The sequence below is a fragment of the Dermacentor silvarum genome, chromosome 3 (assembly GCF_013339745.2).
Source record: "Dermacentor silvarum isolate Dsil-2018 chromosome 3, BIME_Dsil_1.4, whole genome shotgun sequence".
NCBI lineage: Eukaryota > Metazoa > Arthropoda > Arachnida > Ixodida > Ixodidae > Dermacentor > Dermacentor silvarum.
Window position 1 is genome coordinate 4695738 of NC_051156.1, and position 22607 is coordinate 4718344.

At 45.3% G+C, this 22607-nt stretch overlaps 2 protein-coding genes across 3 annotated transcripts in view; one reads left to right on the forward strand and one right to left on the reverse strand.

The window, feature by feature from the left end:
- The window catches only part of LOC119445285 (3-methyl-2-oxobutanoate dehydrogenase [lipoamide] kinase, mitochondrial-like), an 84941-nt gene extending 72722 nt beyond the window's left edge, over window positions 1-12219 (reverse strand). For both annotated transcript variants that reach the window (XM_037709599.2, XM_049663191.1), the window contains exon 1: window positions 11608-12219. In XM_037709599.2, the coding sequence (XP_037565527.1) occupies window positions 11608-11808 (201 nt within the window). In that variant the 5' untranslated portion in view covers window positions 11809-12219. The remainder of the gene's footprint in view (window positions 1-11607) is intronic.
- A 3761-nt stretch (window positions 12220-15980) lies between these two features.
- Window positions 15981-22607, forward strand: part of LOC119445286 (large subunit GTPase 1 homolog) — a 78579-nt gene continuing 71952 nt past the window's right edge. The window contains exon 1 of the mRNA XM_037709600.2: window positions 15981-16169. Within this exon, the coding sequence (XP_037565528.1) occupies window positions 16092-16169 (78 nt within the window). The 5' untranslated portion in view covers window positions 15981-16091. The remainder of the gene's footprint in view (window positions 16170-22607) is intronic.

A 22607-nucleotide genomic window follows, 5' to 3' on the forward strand; every position in this document is an offset into this window, starting at 1 on the left:
CACGATCTGATTATGAGGCACGCCGTATAGTGGGAGACTCCGGAATAATTTGGTCCACCTGGGGTTCGTTAACGTGCACATAAATTCTCAGTACACGGTCGTTCTTGCATTTCATTCCCATCAAAATGCAGCCGCCGCGGCAGGGATCTATCCCCCGACCTCGAGCTCAACAGTTGCAACCCATAGACGACGGGTGGCCTCGGGACGTATTCTGAGACGATCACTATCGGCGATAATATGCGCGCGCTGATTGGTTGGTTGAGCACTACGTCGCACGAAGGCGATAGTATCACCGAAGTGATCGTCGCAGAATACGTCCCCTGATGTCGCACGGGCATGCTTCGAAGGAGATGTGATGTACTTCCGCACCTTACAAGCCCTTGTTGGCATATACCATTATGTGCATGGTATATTGCCTTTTCTGCCTCCATCCTAGACCCGTTGGGCTTTCCGTCCTTGCCTGTTGTCCTGTTTTACTGGTGCCCAATACACACGTACTCCTGCTACAACAAAACTAATATAGTACTGACAAAACTAATACTGACAAGACGAATTAGTGACCATTCTCTGAACGTAACGTATGCATATATATATAGTTCGCTAAACAACGAGCATTGCTTTAATTCGCTGCGCATGCAATATCCTCCTTTTACGTGCGCGCGGCGAGCGGGTAATGCGATGCAATGCGCCATCGACGTATGCCTAAAGAGCTTTCGTTCACTCAACGCCGGTGGGCGCGCTGAATATATTATATTTTTATATATAACGGTCCTCCCTTGAGTGTTAAGCGAAAACGAGGCGTATATACCCTATTCACATATATCAATAATATTGATAACATGACATACAACTTTACCACTTGCCCACAAAAGGTGGGAACCGTTAATTAGTTTTGCAACATCTGCATTTACTATTATCTATTACTAAAGGGCCAGCTTCGGGGATAAATCGGGTTCAACACGATTTTCTTAAATTTTGGTTTGGTGTGCAAAAATCAGGAATTAAGAGTTTTACCCATAAACAACCCGAAATGAGACGCTGTTTTTGCATCACTCGATTCAATGTCGCCATCACGCGGAAAAAGAACGAACCCCATAGGAAACGAAAGCGTGGTCCATCCGGGTAATTGACTTGTGGGGTTCATCGTCACAAAGCAAATACGGCAGTATAAGGCACGCCGTGGTGGAGAGCGGATTAATTTTTACCATGCGGGGTTCCATAACGAGCACCTAAATCTCGGCACACGGCCGCCCCGGTTGGGAATTGAACCCGCGACCTCGTACTCAGCAGGAGGACGCCATAGCTAGGGTGGCTACGATAACATATAGCTGCTTCCTCGCGGCGGGCCGCCAACTTGGCCCACTAAAGCTGCTTTCCTGGGCAAAGCAAGACATTTATAAAGATCAGACACCCTTCTACAAAACCGGGAGTTGTCTTTCCACGTTCTAACCGTTGATAGGTCATCGTAGGACGCCATTAAAAGGTACAGTTAAAATAAAATAAATGGGAGAACATCTAAGAAAAAAATTGAAAAGCATAAAAACAAAGAAAATTCCGAGCAAGTTAATCATCATCATCATCATCATAGCAACTTAAACCTAAACGTAGTGTTTTGGGCCGCGACCTGGCTATTTCTTGCAGCAAAGAAGCAAGCTATAGCAAGGCATTTTTTTTTTTTTTCTCTCTGTCAACGGACGGTTTGTGAAATCGAGAGCCAAAGACGTAGACCGTCGAGACTCCCAAGAAGATGCATGCGGTGATCGACGGTTTAATCGACGGTTCATCACAGCGCCCTCCTCGACAGATCGAGTGGTCCGATAACAAATTCCTCGTGCCAGCAGATTGTGCATTCCCGAGATAGGGTCGTGCAGGCGCTGCGAAACGCGTACAATACGCTTCTGCAGCTATAGTGCGGCTTCATCGAATGGCGATTGCTGGCGCAATCTCCCCTCGGGAGCTGCTGCTGTGTACCACGATGTACGTACGTGGAAGAAAAGGCGCCGAGAGCTGGACGGAAATTTCCCATACCGAGGACGGGGTCGTGACAGTGCAGTTGAGGAGGAGAGCGTCGTCTTCGCAGAGGGGAACAGAACGAGCAAAAAAATAACAACGTGATCTATTAGGTTATTCGCAACTCGAATAAGTGCAACAGTAGCGAAACTTGGGAGAATTGGATGGATGGATAAAAACTTTATTTTGGGAGAATTGGTGGAAGTTCATATTTGACAAGCAGCGAATATCGAATATTGCATTGATTACAGGTACAAAAAGAAACCGAAAGAAAACGAAAGAGTATGTCAACTGAACACACACACAAATGTACCTTTCAGATTATGATGGCGAATGGTGCGCCGACTATAGCGGGGCTTCCTGGGAAGGTACGTGGTTCCCGTCACTGCTTGATTTAGGAACGAAGGACTAGAAATCAGTGACAGCGTTACGAGACGGGATGCTAACTTTGGGCACGTGGTCCAGACGCGGTGAAATGAAAGGAGCGGGTCTGAACGAACGAGCGTTGAAATACGTGATTATTGCGATACATTCTACGAAAGAGCCAGAGCCACGAATTCTTGATTCCCTGGCCCGATTAATAAGCTGAAAAAAATTATACTTTGCGCCAGTCATTGTGCAGTAATTTCCTAATCATGGATAAAATATAGTTTCATACTAAAAATACTGAAAAGAAATTTGGCGCTTGTGTCTACGAGCGCCACCGGCACTGCGCTCATTTGTCTTCGGACATTAACCTCCTGCGGTTACTTCTTTTAACCAAATATTGTCACATTTGCTGCCAGGCCACGTTTAGCCTTATTTGCTCTCTACAATTTCTACAAACGTATTGTTTTTACTTTACAAATAAAAATAAACTATTTAAACTAACTTAATTAGCCTTGGTAAATGTCACTGATCACAGACTACCCAGATCTATCGACTCGAAAGTGTTCAGACGTACTTAGTCACGCAGTCGAAATTGCATAACAAGATGAAACAGTAGTCAGCGTCATGCTGTCATGCTCCACGGGAATGCTGTGCGACTAATAGGCAACGGCAGCTGACCCACAAGAAAACGAAAGAAGCTGCACAGTTTGCTTTATCAACGAAGCTATGTCATATATCGTGGGACTTTAAAACCCATATCGTACGACTTTAAAGCCCACGGGTTTTAAAGTCCCACGATATATGACATAGGTTATGTGACATAGCCTATGCATGGGTAGTACGTGCACGTACTACCCATAATTCTCCCGGTTGTTGAATGACTGCCGAGTTAGATTTCCCTATAGCAATTTTAGTTTTAAAAGAAGCTACGATGGATACGATAACTATTGCAAACTATTCAAATGTCGGTGTACGTATGAGCTGTGAGGCGTTTGCAGGTGGCTTGGGTGTTCGGCCCCACCAGCATGATCGCGCTAATGCCGATAGCGCAATCGCTCATGCATTGCGCGTTTCCGCCTGCCTCCGTGCATCTCGTCGCCAACGTTCGGTGTTGACTCGTACTGGGTACTTGAATTTTACCCGCGCTGGAAGTGAAAACGCGTCGAACTGAATACAAGCCAACTTCGCTAAATACCACATATCTTTTTAGTTCCATGCACTGCAAAAATGGTCATATTATTATCATCATTCGTTCGAGCTAACGAGGGCGGCTTTACGACAAACAGTCAAATGCGCACCTCTAAGCGTGATACAAATCCCCGAAGGCCCGATAGTTATGTGTACAGTAAAACACGGAGAATACGTTGTGTAATAGCCACGACGAACACTCCGTATAGAGAACGCTGGAAATTTCCGGAAGCCACGCGTGTATAAGCTCGAACGTGTACACGTACTACTAACACAGCGGGCGTAAAGTGATACGTGTTTATGTCGGCGCGGAGCGCGGCTATGTCCTCCGCAGCCGCCGTCGACTCCGGTCACGTGTGTGTAGTCACGTTTGCCGAGACGCAGCTGTACCGGAAGCAGACTCGTCGGAAATATACCGGGTGTTTCTACGAAGACCTCAAGTAATATTTTAAAAAAATTCTGTTCTGAAAAGAAACGACACCCTTTATATGGAACTTCTGAATCTTTTTTCGTGCCCACCAATGCACCAATGTACACCAACGTAATTATTGGTATACCGCTAATCAAATGCATAATGTTGCACCATTTTTTCCACTTTGATTGTGTTCGATGTTTCCTGCACTTCCAAGAATGCCTTACCGCTCCTTTCTGCAATTCCCGCAAGGGCCCTGAAAGTATCTGAAAATAAATAAATGTGTGACCGTGAGCAAGGGAATGAGCGCTTCGCTTCCGCCTACTGGTCATGCGTTCTCGATGTACGACAGACACCGTATGTTTTCGACAACGTTATACTCGCAGGTGTTACGACGGCAACAAATCTCGGCCGACCATTACACCTGCCCTACAATACGTACGCGCAAAAGCTGACGCGAAGCTGCTTATTTTCACGATGAAAAGAAGTAAAAAAAAAAAAAAAAGACACTTCGTCGCTCATCGCTTCAATGTTTTGTACCTGGCATTCGCTGCTGATTTCCGGGCGATTCTCGCAGGCGACTCATGGGCGGACTCCACAAACTGAAGTAGAGCAGTAAACGACATACTAAAATTAAAATTAGCATGTAAAAGTGATACCACATGTATGGGAGAATGGAAGGTAAAATCGGAATTTGTCGGGACTCAACAACGATCATGCCGAACAACAGAAACTTCACAGTTTCACAATCGACAGGTACTATCTGGAATGCACACCCTTAGAGCTACGTATGGACTGCCACTCCAAGCATACATGTATACCTCGTTGAGTCGCTGTTAATTCTCTCTCGACAAAGATAATAATATTGATTCAATGCATCTCGACCCCGCTGACAATGTCAGATAGATTGACCGACGATAGGCGTCTGCACACGCTTGTTCTTCGCAGCACGTTGCTCGTATAGCTCGAGTTAACGGCAAAGTCGACTTAGGCAAGAAACTCGAAAATGAAGAGAACTCTTAATAGCAGGTTGTGTAATCACCCTGGTAGCTACATATGCTTAGACTTTTGTGGTATTCCGTTGTTTGGAACAATTAATTTGACTAGTGCGGAAAGAATAGAATGTGTTCATCAATGTTTTGTTCTTATCATGTATGATCGCTTGCAGGCGCGCTGTGTTTACTACTACTACATGAATGTGTGCTGCACATGGTTAATGTTGTACACCCTTTGAAGTTAGGCAAAAATACTGCGGATATTTATTATGAGCTAGTTCGTAATTACCTTTCCTGTCAAGAGCTCCTCCATTCACTGCGTTTCAATCAAATTTGCGTAATAGCATGCGATAACGGCTTTCTTCATCTAACACAAGCCCCTTAACACATGTTTTCATATAGACATTTTAACTCTCATGTTTGCCCTTTCACTGATTCTTGCCTCCATGTTTATTTCAGGATTATGATGTTTCAATGTCACCTACAACTATTTGTCCAATTTCCTTGTTTCTGTTCTAATTTCGTTTACAGAAACGTGCAGCATTTATGGACACATTCCCACATGAGTGAATGAATGAATGAATCAATCAATCCTGAGAAAACGGCAATCTACGATTATGCGGCCACACACTGTCATCTTGCAATGAACTGGGTTGGTATCGCCAGGCTTGGCAGGTGCCTTGCCAGCTTCGTAGCAAATGCATAATCGATGTACCATGCCGACACTGTGGAAGAAATTAATGCAGCGCTGATAAATAATAAGTGGAGAATTTTAAAGACGAGGCTAATTGCTGGCGATTCGCGCTCCTCGTGAAGCGCAGTTACATGTCACGAGCGCGAATAATCGTCTTTGTATGGCGGACTTAAAAGCAGACAGTGTTTACATTATATCGACAGACATTTCATTATGGCTGCTATGAACCGTAACTTCATTCTCTCCCCCCCCCCCTTTCTTTTTTTCTGTCGCCCACAGGTGTACTCGTGTATAAAGGATGAGAAAGCCATATCAACCGAAAGCGATCGATCAGACAGACTGTTCTCAAGCACAATGCGTGTGAACTATAACGCATAAGCGAGATCCACACACGTCTCGGCGTTGAGGTGTGGCGGTATACACGTTTGAGTCGGTGTTCGCCGCCGGCGACCGGCTGCGCATGTCGACCTTCAAGTAGAATTACTTGACAGGATTCCACGATTCGTTATATCATTCCTTGATAAGAGCCAATCATTTTTACAATATCCGCATGCGGCCAAAGTGTTGTTACGAGAACGCAATTGTACTAGGTGCCTTTGTTGTTTTCTGATCTTGATAAGCGATCATAGATTATAAATCTGTTTAAACTTTTGTGAAAGAAAAACAACAAAAATTGGGAAAATTTTCCAACACATCTTCTCTGTCCTCTTCTGTTTTCCGTTAGCTTGTTTTTCTGTGATTTCACCACCAAAATAAACTGTTTGTTACTTTTCTGTAATTTTAATAAAGTGAGAGAGAGAGAACAACTTTATTTAAAAATGGACCCCAGTCCGGGTCCACTTACTAGATAGTTCATTCCGTGACCCGTGCGTGCATTGGGGGCGCGTTAATGATCCCCAGGTGGTCAACATTAATTCGGAGCACTACGGCATGCCTGAATCAAATCGTGGTTTTCGCACGTAAAACCCCAGAAAAGAAAAAAAGATCGTTTATTTCATTAAGGAAGCAACCTTTAGTACCCGCATGCAAGCAGCTATCAAGAAGCACGATAGAATCAAATGTTGGCATGCGGTTGTAACAGATTTTAGATTATGTGCTCAAGTGCGCTCGAGCGTGCGCACCTGACCCTTCTCTGAATCCCACCGCGCCAGACGCTGGCTAGAACATTCGCCGCAGCCCTAATACCCATTTCATTCGCTAAATCGATGTTGCGATGCCAACGCAGCAAAGTAGAACATCATCAAAAAAATCGAAGCATGAGTCGCCTTCCTATACGGAGCCCGACGTCCAAGTCTGAATGAAATTAGTGTATAATAACCATCATCTCCGCGGAGACCGAACAATCCAAGCGCCCACCAGCTGCCCTCTATAACTGAATCTGCAAGGTGTCTAGTAAATTCGTTTTTCAAGATTTCCTGAATTTTCGAGGTTACCCACCACTAAAAATCATCAGAAGACTTCTTTTTTTTTTTTTTTTTTTTTTTCAGCCGGCTTTTTCAGGACGTCCAATACATCGGGCAATCCTGAAGACAAAACATGGGTAAAATTTTACACTTGCAGAAGGAAAAGTTTAAGTACAGTAGACATCCGTTAATCCGACTTCGATTGATTCGATTCTTGGAGGACTTGGCCGGCGCCCACACGTTTCTATGGGCCCAAGCTCTCGTTATTCCGATCCTGAAATTGGCTTTCGCCGGATAATTCCAGCTTGCCTGGTCAGCACACATGCGCCCAAACCCCAGCGGTGACTACAATAGCGAGAGCGTCTGTCTTGCCGGCTCTTGGGGTACACAGTGAATGCGTCAAGCACACATCATCTGCGCCCATTTTCGGGCTGCGTACCTATGCTGGTACAAAGACCACAGAAGACGAGCTTCTATCTCTGCATTTTAAAGCTACTGTGGGAATGCACTTAAGCATCTATACGAACAGATGGGGTCAACGAGGTCCAGTGTAACCTTTGCAGGCCGTCCGAAATTTCGGCCACCGTTAAAGTCGGGCTCTATGGGGCACGCAACCATGCCTTCATAAAATTAGAATAATAGTACAACGACTCTAAACAAAGTCCACTCGTCAAGCAAAAATATCAATTGAAGTTGCGCAAAGGGCTTCTTCCAAAAATCCAGCAACAATTAGTGACCATAGTTCAAACAGTTCAGAGCTTGCTTGCCAAACCCAGATGGAATATTCTTTGTTATTTTTTAATAACAGCACAAAAGGGTTATTTCAAGCCAAATGCACCAGCCGTGTAGTCGACCCCCAGCAAGTTATGTTTAAAAATTTGAGGATAACCACTAAACTTAGTTAAGTGCATTTCCAAAGTATTTCTGGCAGAAAAAAAATTGTTCATACCTCAGCGTCATTAAAATTTTACAATGCAAGTAAGGACATGGTGTACAAGTTTTTTTTGTTTGTTTTTTATGCACCTAATTTCATGAACACAAAGACATTTTGTCGGTAATTTAGAGAAACTGCACTTTGACATGCACCCGGTCCTTATAGGAGGTCATCGATTTATTTTTGCTTAATTTATTTGAATCAAGAAGCACAACCTGGGGGAGGTCTGCAGTTTATAGAACTTTAGCTTTGTTCACCGAGATTAGCCGTCTTAAACATAAATAAGTTGATAAAAGTGCTTTGTCATGCAACAAACACTAGGCAGGAGAAATAGTCCCGAATTTTAGAAAATGACACTTTTGTCGTGGGTATTGCTGGCAATAGCACACTGTTGTGGGCCATAGAAAAAAAAATTCTATCATAGAAAAGATCCCTGACAATTACATGACTTTTGCAGGTTTTCCAAGTCGATATAGACAGCATGTGTTCCGTGCATTGAACGCAGTATATATATATGTATACCTCTGAGCGGAGTCGACGGCCTTTTAAACGGCCATGAACACAGAAAAAAAAAAAAAAAAAAAAAGACAAGTTAGGCAGTTACTTCGCATTCGCTTTCATCGAAACGGAGGCGGATGAAGAAAATAAGATCTGCACTCCGAAAAGGCAGACCGACGTGAGCGAATCGGCCTTTGGTTCCTCCCTCTCTCCAGCTTTGTTGTTTCCATGTCGTAACGGGAGAAAGAGCGGAGTGGAATGACAGTGTGGAAGCAGTGGTCGTGGTCGGGCTCACAGGCACGAGCATAAACTGGGTGCGTTACCCGCGAAGGTACGTCGCTGTCCAGACTCGAGTTGCACCCCCTGTTGGCGCTAATACAACGTATGTACACGTTTCTCCCAGCTCGGGCGGGTCTGTTTACCACAGCGCGAACTAGACGCAGAAAGCGTTGTGCGTGTATGCGTTTGATTCTACATCTGCGTTGGCACTACGGTTTCCCATGGCTTTGGACGGACGCTGTTTTCAGTGGAACCGGGCATCCGCCGAGAATTGAATGTTGCGCACACTTTCAATTTGGGGTGAATCGAAGAAGTGCGGCACGCTAGGGGTACGTGCGGGCAAAATTTAAAGTGCGCGTGTGGGCCGACGCGCAGTGAAACATTACCCGGTGTCCATGTTCCAGGCTCACGAGAGAGCTAATAGAAGACGCCCACATAGAGCGCTGATACATATTATGACCCCGTCAGCGTACACTCTCAGTTTCTTCATCTACAAAAGAGCTGAAATTAAGACAAATGTGTCGTTGTTTGTTTGTTTGCCCCTTCTGTTCTGTACGTGTGATTCTTTTATCTGTTTGTCGTGCTCTTTTGTGAAGAGTATTTATACCGTCGATTGAAAAACATACCCGCCACGATAGCCCAGCGGCTATGCATTGCTGAGCTCGAGGTAGCGAGTTCGATACCGTCTGCGACGACTGCATTCCGCTGGGGGCGGAATGCAAAGACGATCGTGTATCATACATTGGGTGCACATTAAAGAACCCCAAATGGTCAAAATTATTTTAGTCAAAATTCATCAGAGCCCCACCTCCCTTGCCCTCTAAGGCGTGCCTCGTAGTCAGATCGTGGTTTTGACAAGTCAAACATCGGAATTTAATTTTAAATGAATCTAAAAAAAACACTGCACTATAGTTAAAAGCCAGCGCGGCGCTCATCATGTCGTTTCCTTTGACCTTCGTTTTCGCTCGCGCTGTTAATCTGTAGACATCCATCGGCCCATTCATCAGCGCAACGCAAAGCAAGCCCACAAAATAAAGCAAGATGAACACGGAGAAAGCGGCCTGCGTTGACAACTACGATTGCTTTGCCGATTCATCGCAGAAGCACGGATGTAGTCGGTGACAACCTAAGAATTACAAGGTACACTCTTCAAGTTAAACAAAGTTTGCTTAGAAACGCCAGCCAATTAGATTCGTTTATTTACCTGATGTCAAGCGGTATTGCGTGTTTGAAACTGTTTTCACAGTACAGATCGGTCCTTGTGTCCCTTGTTTCAGGATGAAACCTGAATCGGCATATTTTATAGGGCAGCTTGATTTCACTGCTCAGCCAAAGGTAATATGTTAGCTTGAAACAACTGGTGTTACTTTTTAAATTAGCCTAGCATTTACATTAGCCGACCAACCCCCCCCCCCCCCCCCCCCCCTACATCTGGTTCAGCTTTCTTTCAGGGGCGAAAAGCAGGTGCACTGCGCTTTTGAAGGTGGCGCTTCTTTGTAATTCTTCGGTTGTCAGGTGATTCCCAGAATCTGACGCACGTACGAGCGCTGTTCAACCGAACGGCAGGGGATTCCCGACGTCTCAATGACGCCCCTTCGTAGTGTCATACTTTTCTCGGTAACTGTCTTCGTAACCGGCGGTCATGCGAAAATTTGTCCGGTTAGGCTTCGTGGCAATGAAATATCTAAATCGTGTCACTAAAGTGGATTCAAAAGAAGCTAACAATGAAAAAAAAAAAAAAAAAAATCTGGTATCACGGTTCCTGAATGCGCTGCTAATGGCAGAAATCCAGATAGGATCGCTTTGGTGAATAAGGATAGAAGTGTTGTCTTAATTAAGTATACAAAGATATTCGCACGGGCTTCAAAATGGTCATTCCCCACCATTGATAGCTGAATCACTCATACTGCGCTCGCAGGTTCTTCCGCTCAGGAGCACTGCCGCTAAGCTTCTCTTTATCTGATCGTATTTAAGAAGCCACGACAAGTTACCTTGCGCGGACGGGGTATTACTGCAACATACTGTACGCGTCACCATTCGCGTGCGGCACAATATTGCAGATGAACAAAGATACAAGTTCAGAAAAATAGATGTGCACCGCAAGTATATTCTTAGGCTCGACTGCGTGCAACAATACGGAGCACGACTTGGCATCTGGAGCGATTTGCGCCGACAAGCGTGGCTTTATTCTCTCTCAGCATCAGTCAATTGTACAGGCACTGGGAATCGGTTCGAATTTTGCGTTATGTTGAACTAATTTCGCTCGCTGCTGACGATGAGAAAGAACGTCACGCCGCGCAGAGAAGCGTCGAAGAGAGTTTTAACGAGCCGTCGCTGAACTTGCGGCGTGTCAGCGGGCCTCGCACAGCCGTTGACAGAGCAGCTGCGCCGACTCTGCACGTGCACACCGTGTGCTGCTGCGTACGCGCGATCCGGAAACGAAGCCGCTTTCTACCGAGTGGCTCACGCGCGCAGCCCTTCCGCTCGCGCCGGCAAAGAAACGCCAGGCACAGCGTGGCACAGCGCCTCAAGCAAGCACACACACAAAGCTCGCCTCCAAAACAGAGCACGCTCTACTCGCGCCGGCATTGCGCAACAGATTTGGGACCCAACGGGCAGCGCGTTTGTTTTGGAGCCCTCGCCACGCGGGCTCCCGCGAAGCTTCGTCCTTAAAACGCTGCGTCCGTTCACGACGAATGACGCAATGGACGACCGGGATATGTGCCATTCAAATTAAGAGCCCGTTACGCAACCGCGGAAAGCGTGTCCCGGGGACGAAAGAGAGCGTCCCGCATCGCGCAAGCAAGAAATCACGGGAGACGCACCTTGGCGGCGGCGACATCGATGGCCGACTGGTTGTAGAAGGACTGCACGGTGCGCGATTTATCCTTGGGCTGCGGGTTCACTTCGGTGGCACCCTTGCTGGCGTACGCGATGGAGCGCCGCGCCAGCAGCACGGGGCCTGACCCCAATGCGGCGCCGCGCTCCAGTAGCAGTAGGCCAGTGGTCCTCGCCGTTGTTGCCATGGTCGGCTTTCCGCGCAGCGGAGCTCGCACGAGGGCTGCCGGGGGCCTCCCCGCATTGGGAGTCGGCCGCTTCCCTCCCGAAGATCAGCTGGGCGCGGACGGGGCGCTGTGGCGAAGCACTCGTCGCCGCATCGGATGCCGCGACCCGCACAAACCAGTGGGCCACGAATCACGCACTCACCGGTTGAGACGCGGGTCGAGGCTGAAGCGACGCCGACTCACGAAACGGCCAGCGGCGATCGTGTCGCCGGGCACGTCGCCGAAAAATCCACGTTTCCGAACTCGGAAAATCACACTAGCGAAAGAGACGGCGAATCACTCCTAGTGGTAGGAGGGGGGGAGTACGGGAAAACTCGTTGGAAAAGCGGGCTACTTTTGCGCTTGCTACAATGCGGCTCTGTTGAGTTGGCTATTCAAAACATCGCTAGCGCTAAGCGCGCCTCCACGCGGAAAGGGCAGGTGGCTTTCTTCCGAGGATGAAACTTTATTCAAAAACCTAAATTCTGTTTATTCATTCGTACGGTAAATTAATTTGACTGTATTATTTATACAACAGAAACTATACACACCCACACTTAACAGAAAACACAGAGGACCCTGCAACAGAAAACGATATCTTTGCGGTAGGTAGACATTAGAGTGTACTAGAATATGGTCGAGTGGGACGAGCGGCTGGGGCGGCGCATGCTTTGCAGTGAGGCGCCGGATGTGGAAAAATACTGTGGTGGCGCTGCGATCGCAGTGGATTGGGCCGCATCAAGGTCTCGCATTGGAAACTGCTGGCGATACAGCTCGGCAGGGTCATTCGTACTACTTCGCGCGCGAATATTTGCATTCAGACCACTCAAATGCTGTTCATAATTGCATATGAGATGTATTTATGCCTCAAGAATTCCTTACTTTTTTCTTTATTTTATTTATTTTTTAATGCCGCTCGGTGATGCGCGTGCATTGCGGCCGCAGTGTCGGCTTTCATTCTACTATGTTATTGTACGGTTCCCTTTGGAGAACAAATATTTTTCTCGTTCTTCATGCAGCATGTATCTCTCGTGTGTATTGTTGCGCATATAGTTTTCCACCAGTAGGTCTTGCGAAACGCAGACGAAGAAACACATGTAACAAGCTTCCTGCTTGCCGCTTCAAACAAGTAAAGCATATACCTTCCCCATCCGGCGCCTTGTACTCAGATTTACGGGAAGCATTCTTATAGATAAAAAAAAAGAGTAAACTGCAGCGCAACATTCAATTCAAGTTTCCGCCTTCCTCGTATAACAGAATGCGGAGTAATTGGTACGGGGTCATTTATTGCGATCAGACCTCGAGCGCCGAAAACGGTTTTAGTTAGTCATTCTATATAGGCTAATCTTTGGCCGTAAGCCGTACGGGGAATTTTTTCCTGTCTATACTTGAAAAAAGAAAGAAAGCCTGCGCGATAGCCTAATTAGTAGCTATATAGTGGATACGGCGTTGCGCTGCTAAACTGGAGCTCGCAGGTTCAATCCAGGTTGCGGAATTCGATGGGAACGAAATGGAAAAAGACTCATACACTTCTATTTATGTGCACGTTAAAGAACCCCAGGTGGTGAAAACTAAACCGGGTGCCTGATAATCATATCGTGGTTTTGCCACGTAAAACCGAAGAATTTGTTTAAATTAAAAAATAAAAGACAAAAGGGCAGGTGGCTGCGTTCTTCGACTATTTTCTAGGGGTGTAAACAACATAAATTATTCTCGAGCCTGATTTCCGAGAAAAACATATATAGGTTACGCTTATCCTATATTTCATACATAAATGTAATGCCGTTCCCAAGTGTATGACCGCTCAACTCAGAAGCTTGTATATTATAAATGGCTGCTTTCAGTTATCCGGTGCACTATCATAACGACAATAATGAAACAATTAAAGGAACGGCATGTCTCACATACACGTAAAGATCTGTGCAGGTCTGTTGCGTTCGTTGAAGAAGATAAGGGTGGTACCACATGGGGCACCAGGTCTTAATGGGTTGCAAACATGGGGAGACTGACAAATAAAGTTTTCCTTGTCTGAATCAAGTTAGCAGATTTACAGCTGCCCCCAAACGGGGGCGTTTATATTGAATGACAGCTAGGAACTTGTTAAGCAGGACTTATTAACACCCGTGCGTTAATTCTCTCAGGAACTGCGCCTCTGCGCAACAGTCACGGCTCCCCGGCAGCACAATCATTCGGAATAACAGTCCTCACTTGCATCGGTCCCTCACCTGCATCGGTCCCTCATCGGTCCCTCACAATAACCGCAAGTGTTATTGATATACTGTACGACGCCGAATAGTCGTTTCCGTTTGAATCTAACGCATAACAGCACCATTGCAGTCTCGAAGGTGAGGGACCGATGCAAGTGAGGACTGTTATTCCGAAGGATTGTGCTGCCGGGGAGTCGTGACTGTTGCGCAGAGGCGCAGTTCCTGAGAGAATTAACGCACGGGTGTTAATAAGTCCTGCTTAACAAGTTCCTAGCTGTCATTCAATATAAACGCCCCCGTTTGGGGGCAGCTGTAAATCTGCTAACTTGATTCAGACAAGGAAAACTTTATTTGTCAGTCTCCCCATGTTTGCAACCCATAAAGACCTGGTGCCCCATGTGGTACCACCCTTATCTTCTTCAACGAACGCAACAGACCTGCACAGATCTTTACGTGTATGTGAGACATGCCGTTCCTTTAATTGTTTCATTATTGTCGTTATGATAGTGCACCGGATAACTGAAAGCAGCCATTTATAATATACAAGCTTCTGAGTTGAGCGGTCATACACTTGGGAACGGCATTACATTTATGTATGAAATATAGGATAAGCGTAACCTATATATGTTTTTTCTCGGAAATCAGGCTCGAGAATAATCTATGTTGTTTACACCCTAGAAAAAAGTCGAAGAACGCAGCCACCTGCCCTTTTGTCTTTTATTTTTTAATTTAAACAAATTCTTCGGTTTTACGTGGCAAAACCACGATATGATTATTCCGGCACCCGGTTTAGTTTTTACCACCTGGGGTTCTTTAACACACACACACACACACACACACACACACACACACACACACACACACACACATATATATATATATATATATATATATATATATATATATATATATATATATATATATATATATATATATAAGATGGTTCTGCCTGCTATGAATATCATTTCTGCGAATGAGGAATAAAGATTATAAACAGGGATAAGGTGCCTCAGAAAGGCTGGCCAGCCTTTCTTTAGTGCATCCATTAGTGCATTTGAAATATTTGTTATTTTTTCTCTTACACATATATCGTGAATATATAAGTCTATGTACCCCTTCATTTAATTGCCTAGACATACATTCGCCATTCTTCGTGCCACGCAGTTAATAAACCTGGTTTATTTCACTCTAATATTGCTTTCTTCGATCATTGTCCCTGATCAACATCCACCAACAAGAAGCGCGCGTAAAATGACACGATATCAATAGTAAAATGTTCTTACGTTACCAGTTACTTTTAGAAGACAGTGGTAAAAACAGCAGTTCACATGGCTAAAACTGCATTTGGTACCAGTCGTCAAGAGTCATGGGCGCACCAAAGGAACTAAAAGATTTAAAAAATGTACTGCGCAGACGTTCTCCGAGAAAAACTGGGCGTTCGCCAGTGTCCGCGTAGCGAACGCGCGCTCGCTAGCAGACGACGCACTTGACAACGACAGCAAAATTGAAGACGTCGCGTTGTATAATCCGTGCCTCAAATATATATGTTTGGCAAAATGGTGTAAACATAATTTTGCAGTTGAAATAAAGCACTATTTTAAGAGCGTACCATGCGCATTCGGCCTCGGCGCCCGCAGCGAAAAGTACGTTGAATATGCCGCGGAGCGCGTCTCTGCCCCAATCCAGTTCGCTCGCAGCGCCCTCGCACAATTTTTCCGCACGCGGCGCCTCAGCGGGAGAACACCGTTGGGCCCACTCGACTATTGTACACTTTACTAAAAACTACCGCTGCCTCAAAACGTATTTCATTATTTGCAAAAAGAAACATTTTATTTAAAATAAAGCTGCCTTGACGTATTGTTAGAGTAAATTAAAAAAAGTTGATATCTCTAGCTCATCAATTACTTGTAGTATTTTTATACGAAACTACTACCAACTATTGAATCAGTTGTACTGGTTGTGGTGGAATTTAGTGCATCTTTCGTTGGTTTGCAATCTCGCTGTGAGCTGGTGCGTCCACGTGTTGCGCTTGTTTTGGGTCCTTGACAACATCTTGAAATGACCAAGAAAAAACACGGAGGCTCCTTGGGCCGCAGCCTGATCAAGCAGAAACCCACGAGCAGACTCTACGACTCAGTAAGTGCTGCCTTCGTGGTCCGCCCGCTGTGATGCACAATCCACAAGTTTGTTCTGGGGTGTTTTCAGTTTTTCATATTTGCTACCTATGCACCCTTTACCACACATCAATATGACGGATACAAAGTACCTCGGATCTGTGAGCATCAGAAACGAAGGGTTCACCTGAGATAGGTATAGGTGCGTACATCGATGGTAATCGAAGTTGCTGCCCTGCGAAAACATGCGCACGCTCGAAGCTGACGCCAGAAAAGCGACGTTCGTTCACGTCGAGGTCTTAGTAACGGCTGGTCTTTCCGAGTCGCTTAAATTGACATAGTTTCCTGAGTAACTGCGCATGTTCTTCTAACATGACACGGACAATTACAGCCTGAATAGCTGACGTTGAGCTAAAGTCAGTTTTTTGTGCGCCACCAATTACTGTTTGATGCTTATGTCAGATAGGAATGTGAAGTTATTTAATGTCATTAGACGAGAGGACATTTCCAACCAAATGAGCTGCGTTGTGGAACCGATTGTGTGCTTTCCATTGAAGAGCAGCAGCAAATGCGACAATTAGAAAGCGTCGGAGGAATTTGACGTTTCATTGGTTAATGCGCTTTTATGTTTCTGAATAAAATTGAGGAAAAACACGGAGAATGCGAGAGATGGAAACTCAAGACGATGAGCAACACGAGAACAAGGTGAAAGCAGGAGCCAACGTTTCGACAAGTGGACTTTTCTTTTTCAAAGCGCCTTAAAAAAGCCAAGTCCACTTGTCGAAACGTTGGCTCCTGCTCTCACCTTGTTCTCGTGTTGCTCATTGTAAATAAAATTGAGTAGTTCATAGTCCGGCAAATTTGCTTGTCGATAATCTATTTTATTCTTACTACTCAATTAGGGCCTTGTCTTAACTTTAAGATATAGTTAGCTATTGCTAGACTGCTGATGTAGACATAACATAAATAAGGCTTGAAATGTAAGTTACGTGAAAGGTACGCTACTAATACTGTTCTTAGTATGCACTGCGACTGCTACCTTTCTTTCTTGGACAAGCTGTCATCACATGAATGACATTGAATTTTCTCAAATGATAGGAGTATAATCACCAGACCAAATGTTTCAAACACTAAAGTACCTGTACAGAGACCATAGACTGAAAGAATAGTGATAATGATTGCCACTATGTTGTCACTGCCGTGGACACGTGTAATTTGTTGCCAAAGTAAAGCTGTTGTTCGGGCATAGATTCCAGGAAAAAGCTTAATATCCAAACAGTTTGTGCCTGCAGCGAGTAAAACCATACAGCACTGGGCTGGTTCCACATACCAGTACAGGATGGAAATCAGAGTATGAGGCTGCATGGTCCAGGGTACCAAAGTATTCAGCAATTTCTCATATCCCGCACCCCTTAAACTTTTGACGATGATAGTACGTATGTACTCTGGTGGCTTAGCGGCTATAGTGTTGTGCTGCTAAGCACGAGGTCACGGGATCAAATCCTGGCCTTGGTCGGCCGCATTCCGTTAGGAGTGAAAATTTTAAAAAGCCTGTATGCCAGTGCCTTGGGTACACGTTAAAGATCTCCAGATGGTCAAAATTAATCCGGAGTTGTGGCATTCTGAGTATCGATACAAGTGAAGTCGGGAATGGAGTGGAGATAAGGCTGGGCAAACTGACTCCCTTGGTCGGTTGGCAGGTGTCATTGGTGGCCCCTTGGTGTCCCCTTGGTGTCGGTGATGCCTATTGCACCAAGTCGCCACATTTTCATCGAGTCAGTTTCATGTGCGCCTTGTCTCACCTGTTCACATGCAAAGAATAGGGCAGATGTGCTGGCGTTTGAAGCAGGTAAACCACTGGCAGGACTTAATGGGTAAATAATGCACCAGGATATCCTATGAAAAGCAGTCTGTACTGCACATAGCTTGCTGCTTAGGCGTTCTGTTCATCTGGTTACTACCCGCCAATAGTAGTCTGAACCTTTAAGAACACTTATTCTCGTAATCGGTCGATTGCCTAGTCAGTGCTCATCAGCAAGAAGCGTCTTGCATTCACGCAACTGTAAGCTGGTACCCACCGGTACTGCTAAATTAACATAATGCAAGCTCGTGAAATTAGATCTTCTCGTTCATTCAAAGTTATTTAAATATGTTGGTGACTTGCTGATCTTTGACTGCGTTTTGAAGCCACTTCACAAATTTTTCTGGTTAATTCTTTTTGGTTTCCAGGGCTTCTCAGAACTGTCCAAAATAGCTGGTGAACATACACTCATAAGGCATGAGTATGGAAAATGTGCCCACATTTGAAGTTCTTTCGTCTGCATGTGTTTACAGAAATGTCTGCAAGATGGCTACAGCTAACGCTGTCCCAGCAGTATTCAACTACTATCATATCAGTTCAGCAGAAGTTCACAAGCTCGAGGAAGGTTCACGAAAGAGAAAATTATGTAATCCACAGTTGTGTGGATGACAGTCTTTCCTCTTCCAGTTCATATGCTGTTGTGGACTATTGAAATTCGGACAACTTACGGCTAATTAGAACAATTTTTCCCGTTTCTCCTTTTGTAAGTTTGTGTAATGCCGGCACGATTCGGGCTTGCACACTTAGTGTCAGGCTATACGATCTTTGGTAACCGGATAAGTAGCAGCGCGAGATCATGCTTTCGTGTTATTACTTGTTTAAGGTGTCCTACTTTGTAATTTCTTGTTTGTGAATTACCTGTCCACGATGACACATGCCCCCGTGTGGAGCACAGTTGCACGAAAGCTTGTCATATTCACATACATTATTGGGTATGGAAGCCACTGCTTGTGTTTGCAGGGTCTTGTCGAAGGATTACAAAAAAGAAAAAAAAATTGCAGCGAAACTCGTGTTACGATGAATGTTGATATTAATGCGATTAACATTGGAGGAATGTAGTGACACCTATTGCCACTGCCAAAAACGTGTCATGTATGAGGCGTGTATGCAACTGGGCTCCTCTCTTGCGCATCCCTCAAGACACGGTGCGTCATCTAGCAATGGCACTGCAAAGTCCGCGCATGGCACATGTGTCAATATATATTGGGACAAGATTGTCTTAATATATATGATGTGGGTTCGATTCTGCCCAGCACCGAAGAAGTTTTCAAGGATCTTTTTTTTGTCATTAAAGAGTGGCAAATATCAAGTGACCCAAGTTGACATGAAAAAGGTTAATTGAAAAGCGGCACATGCCCAATGTCACATCCTTAGTAACTAAATGTGGACCAATAGTTGGTTTCGAACACGCTTCCCTCATCATTGCAGCCCGATGCTCTACCGGTTAGATGGTGGGCTACCCATTGAGCCAGGTTGAAGACAAGCATACAACCTTTGCCCGTAAAGTTTCGAGACTGATTTATTTTCTTCTCTAAAAATGATTCCCTAAAACAAATGTTGGTGTGTATGTGTAGCAGCATTTTTTCGGGCTAACCTGAGCTATTTATGCTAATTGCTGTGGCAGCCGCTAGATTGCACTATGTAGAAAAATACATTGTCACTAGTCGTCAGTGCATTCTACTGCGAGTGAATGTGGAGAGATGGATGTCCACCTCGAACAGCGTGTAAATATAAAATTATCTGTGAAGCTTGGCAAGACAGCCACACAGACATAGTATGAGCTCCTTTGTGACGCTTGCGGCAACGAGACATTATCGCGGGCGCGAGTTTTCGAGTGGCACAAGAGGTTCGTTTCGGGGAGAACGTCGGTGGAAGATGACACAAGGTAGGGGCACCCTGCAACCTCACGGAATGAAAACAACGTGGCTCGGATCAGGGAGATCGTACAGCAAGACCGCACCATTACAGTCCGCATGCTATCGGATTAGTAAGACAACATGCCACCAAATTTTGCGTGAGAACTTGGGGTAATGAAAGCTGAATACCAGACTTGAGCCGCACTCCCTCACACAGGACCAGAAGATCACGCGGGCATCAGTGAGCATTGATTTGCTCTCCGAGGCAGAGAAGGATGCTGCATTCGTCGACAGCATCATTGCTGAAGACGAAACATGGTGTTTTCAATACGATTCTCAAACAAAGAGGCATAGCGCTGAATGGCGATCCACAAGCTCTCCGGCATCGAGAAAGGGGCGGCGACAGAAGACCAAAACAAAGACGATGCTGACAGTTTTTTTCAATGCCAGAGGTGTCATACACCACGAGTTCGTCCCACAAGGGCAGACGGTGAATCAGAAGTTTTATATCCGCGTGCTCCAACACATGCGTGATGCACTGCGATGCCGTCGCCCTGACTTATGGGCATCTGGACAATGGAGCCTTCTCCACAATAACGCAAGGCCGCACACTGCTCTTAGCGTGACAAAATTTCTCGCCAAGCACAGCATTACTGTACTTCCCCATCTGCCATACTCGCCTGACCTCTCCCCATGCGATATCTTCCCGTTTCCTCGTGTGAAGAGAGCCCTAAAAGGTCGCTGCATGGGGAGCGTGGAGGCCATTCAAGACCCCACGACAAAGGAGCTGACAGCCCTGCCAAAAGAAGCGTTTCCCAACTGTTTCCAAGACCTCAAGAATTGTGGAAGCTGTATATAGACTGCAAGGGAGACTATTTCGAAGGGGTGCTGCACAAATGATTTCAATGTTAAACGCATTTTTTAATGGACTCAGTCTCGGAACTTTACGGACAAAGGTTGTAGAAACATCCCAGAAGGCTCATGAAGTATCCCTCAGAATGCTTATCGTATAAAACCTTCAGTGCTTTGTTTTTCATTGCTGCTGCTATGTCAAAGTAGACATAACACCTAATAATTGCACATGAGCTTAACTTCCTCTAAAACTCTGCTGGACAAGATTAAAGGGGCACTAAAGCAAAACAATAAATTAATTTAGACTGATAAAGCAGTCTTTGAAATGTCTGTTGTTAATTACACAATAATAGGTTGATTATTAGAAGATAAAATGGAGCTCAAAGTTTCATTTGTTAAATTACGCGCTGAAACCCAGTGCCGGTACGTCAGTGTGACGTCACGGATTTCAAAGTAATTTTTTTCGTATTTGGGCCACGTTACAGTGTGGTCAATTTTCACCGCTAAAGAATTAACTGGGCCCTAGGAGTCACTGTCAAAATCCATGACACCCACAGGGAGGTGGTGTGGGAACTTCAGGGCGGTCTCACCACCCATCGTTTCTGCTTATAAATTTTTTCTGGAGTACTAACCGTCTTGTCATGGCAAGAGTAGTATTCTTGGTATTGTTGAAAAGTAATATACTGTTACAGAAGAAATCATTTTTATCTTTAGTGTCCCTTTAAACGGCATTATATTTGCTGCAGAGCTGAGTGCTACAGAGACTGTGGATCTCGCTAACAGATGGTGGGACTGCCTCTTGCTGGATGAGAATTCTGTCATTTTGGTTGGTTATGTTTTGCAGATGTTTATTGCGTGTTTTCCTATTTCAAATTAGAAGCACCAAATCTGATTTTAGACAAAACATGCTCACAATCACCACCTCTGTGCTAAATTTCAGTACAAACTTAGCATACTGCCTAATTTGTATTACAACTGCCTAGTACTAAATTTCAGTACTGCATGCTGTCGTGTTTGTGCCGGAATATTTGTGTTCATGGCAGCGATAAGACACACTAGCAATTTCACTTTGGTGCAGCGTAACACTGGTGACGATACTGCAAGTCCAAATGATACGGCAAACACTAAGATAAAGCTGTTGTGGATTGGGGCGAATAACAGACCAAGTACTGGGGCTATTCTGTCACCAGAATAGATGTGCCAGGGTCACATCTATTCTAGTGGATTGGTTAAGAATGGCCACATACCATTATCGCATACGCAGGGCCGAAGTTGTCTGTTTGAGCACTGTAAGGTTTGGCGCAAGTGCCCATTGTCTATTTACTTTTTTTTTTCTCCCATCATACCAATCAAAGGCACATATGTGCTTTACGGGGCTCACCCCACTTACAGTATTGCATCACAGGGATGCAGCAGGGAGGGAACAATAGATCGGGCCAATGGCAAGGCTGATGCTTGGCGTCAGGTATGGAGTCATGTCAGAAAAGACCAGTGAAGAACCACAGAAATGGTCACTCTTGCAGGTTGCCAGATCACTTTTTGAGCTGTTGCGTATTTAATCGGCCATCGCACTAAGCAGTGGGTTCTTGCCGTAGAAGAGGCGTGGAAGCCTCGTATGCTGTAACCGCAGACAAGGTTCGTGGCCGTTGCTTTAGATCGCCTGACGCCTAGCAGATTTTGTGTCGCCCTTCGTTGTATGCTCTATATGAAGTTTGACCACTTTGTATGTCCGACTTGCATCTGTCTTTTTTGAGAAAAGACCAGCGGAGCTACGGGAAGCAAGAACCTGATTTACTGGCACACACCCAGCGACCCAAGTTGTCTGCTAGGCCAGACAGCAGCGAGCAGCGAGTAATTCGTTCTGGCACATACCCAGTGGTCTATGTTTGCT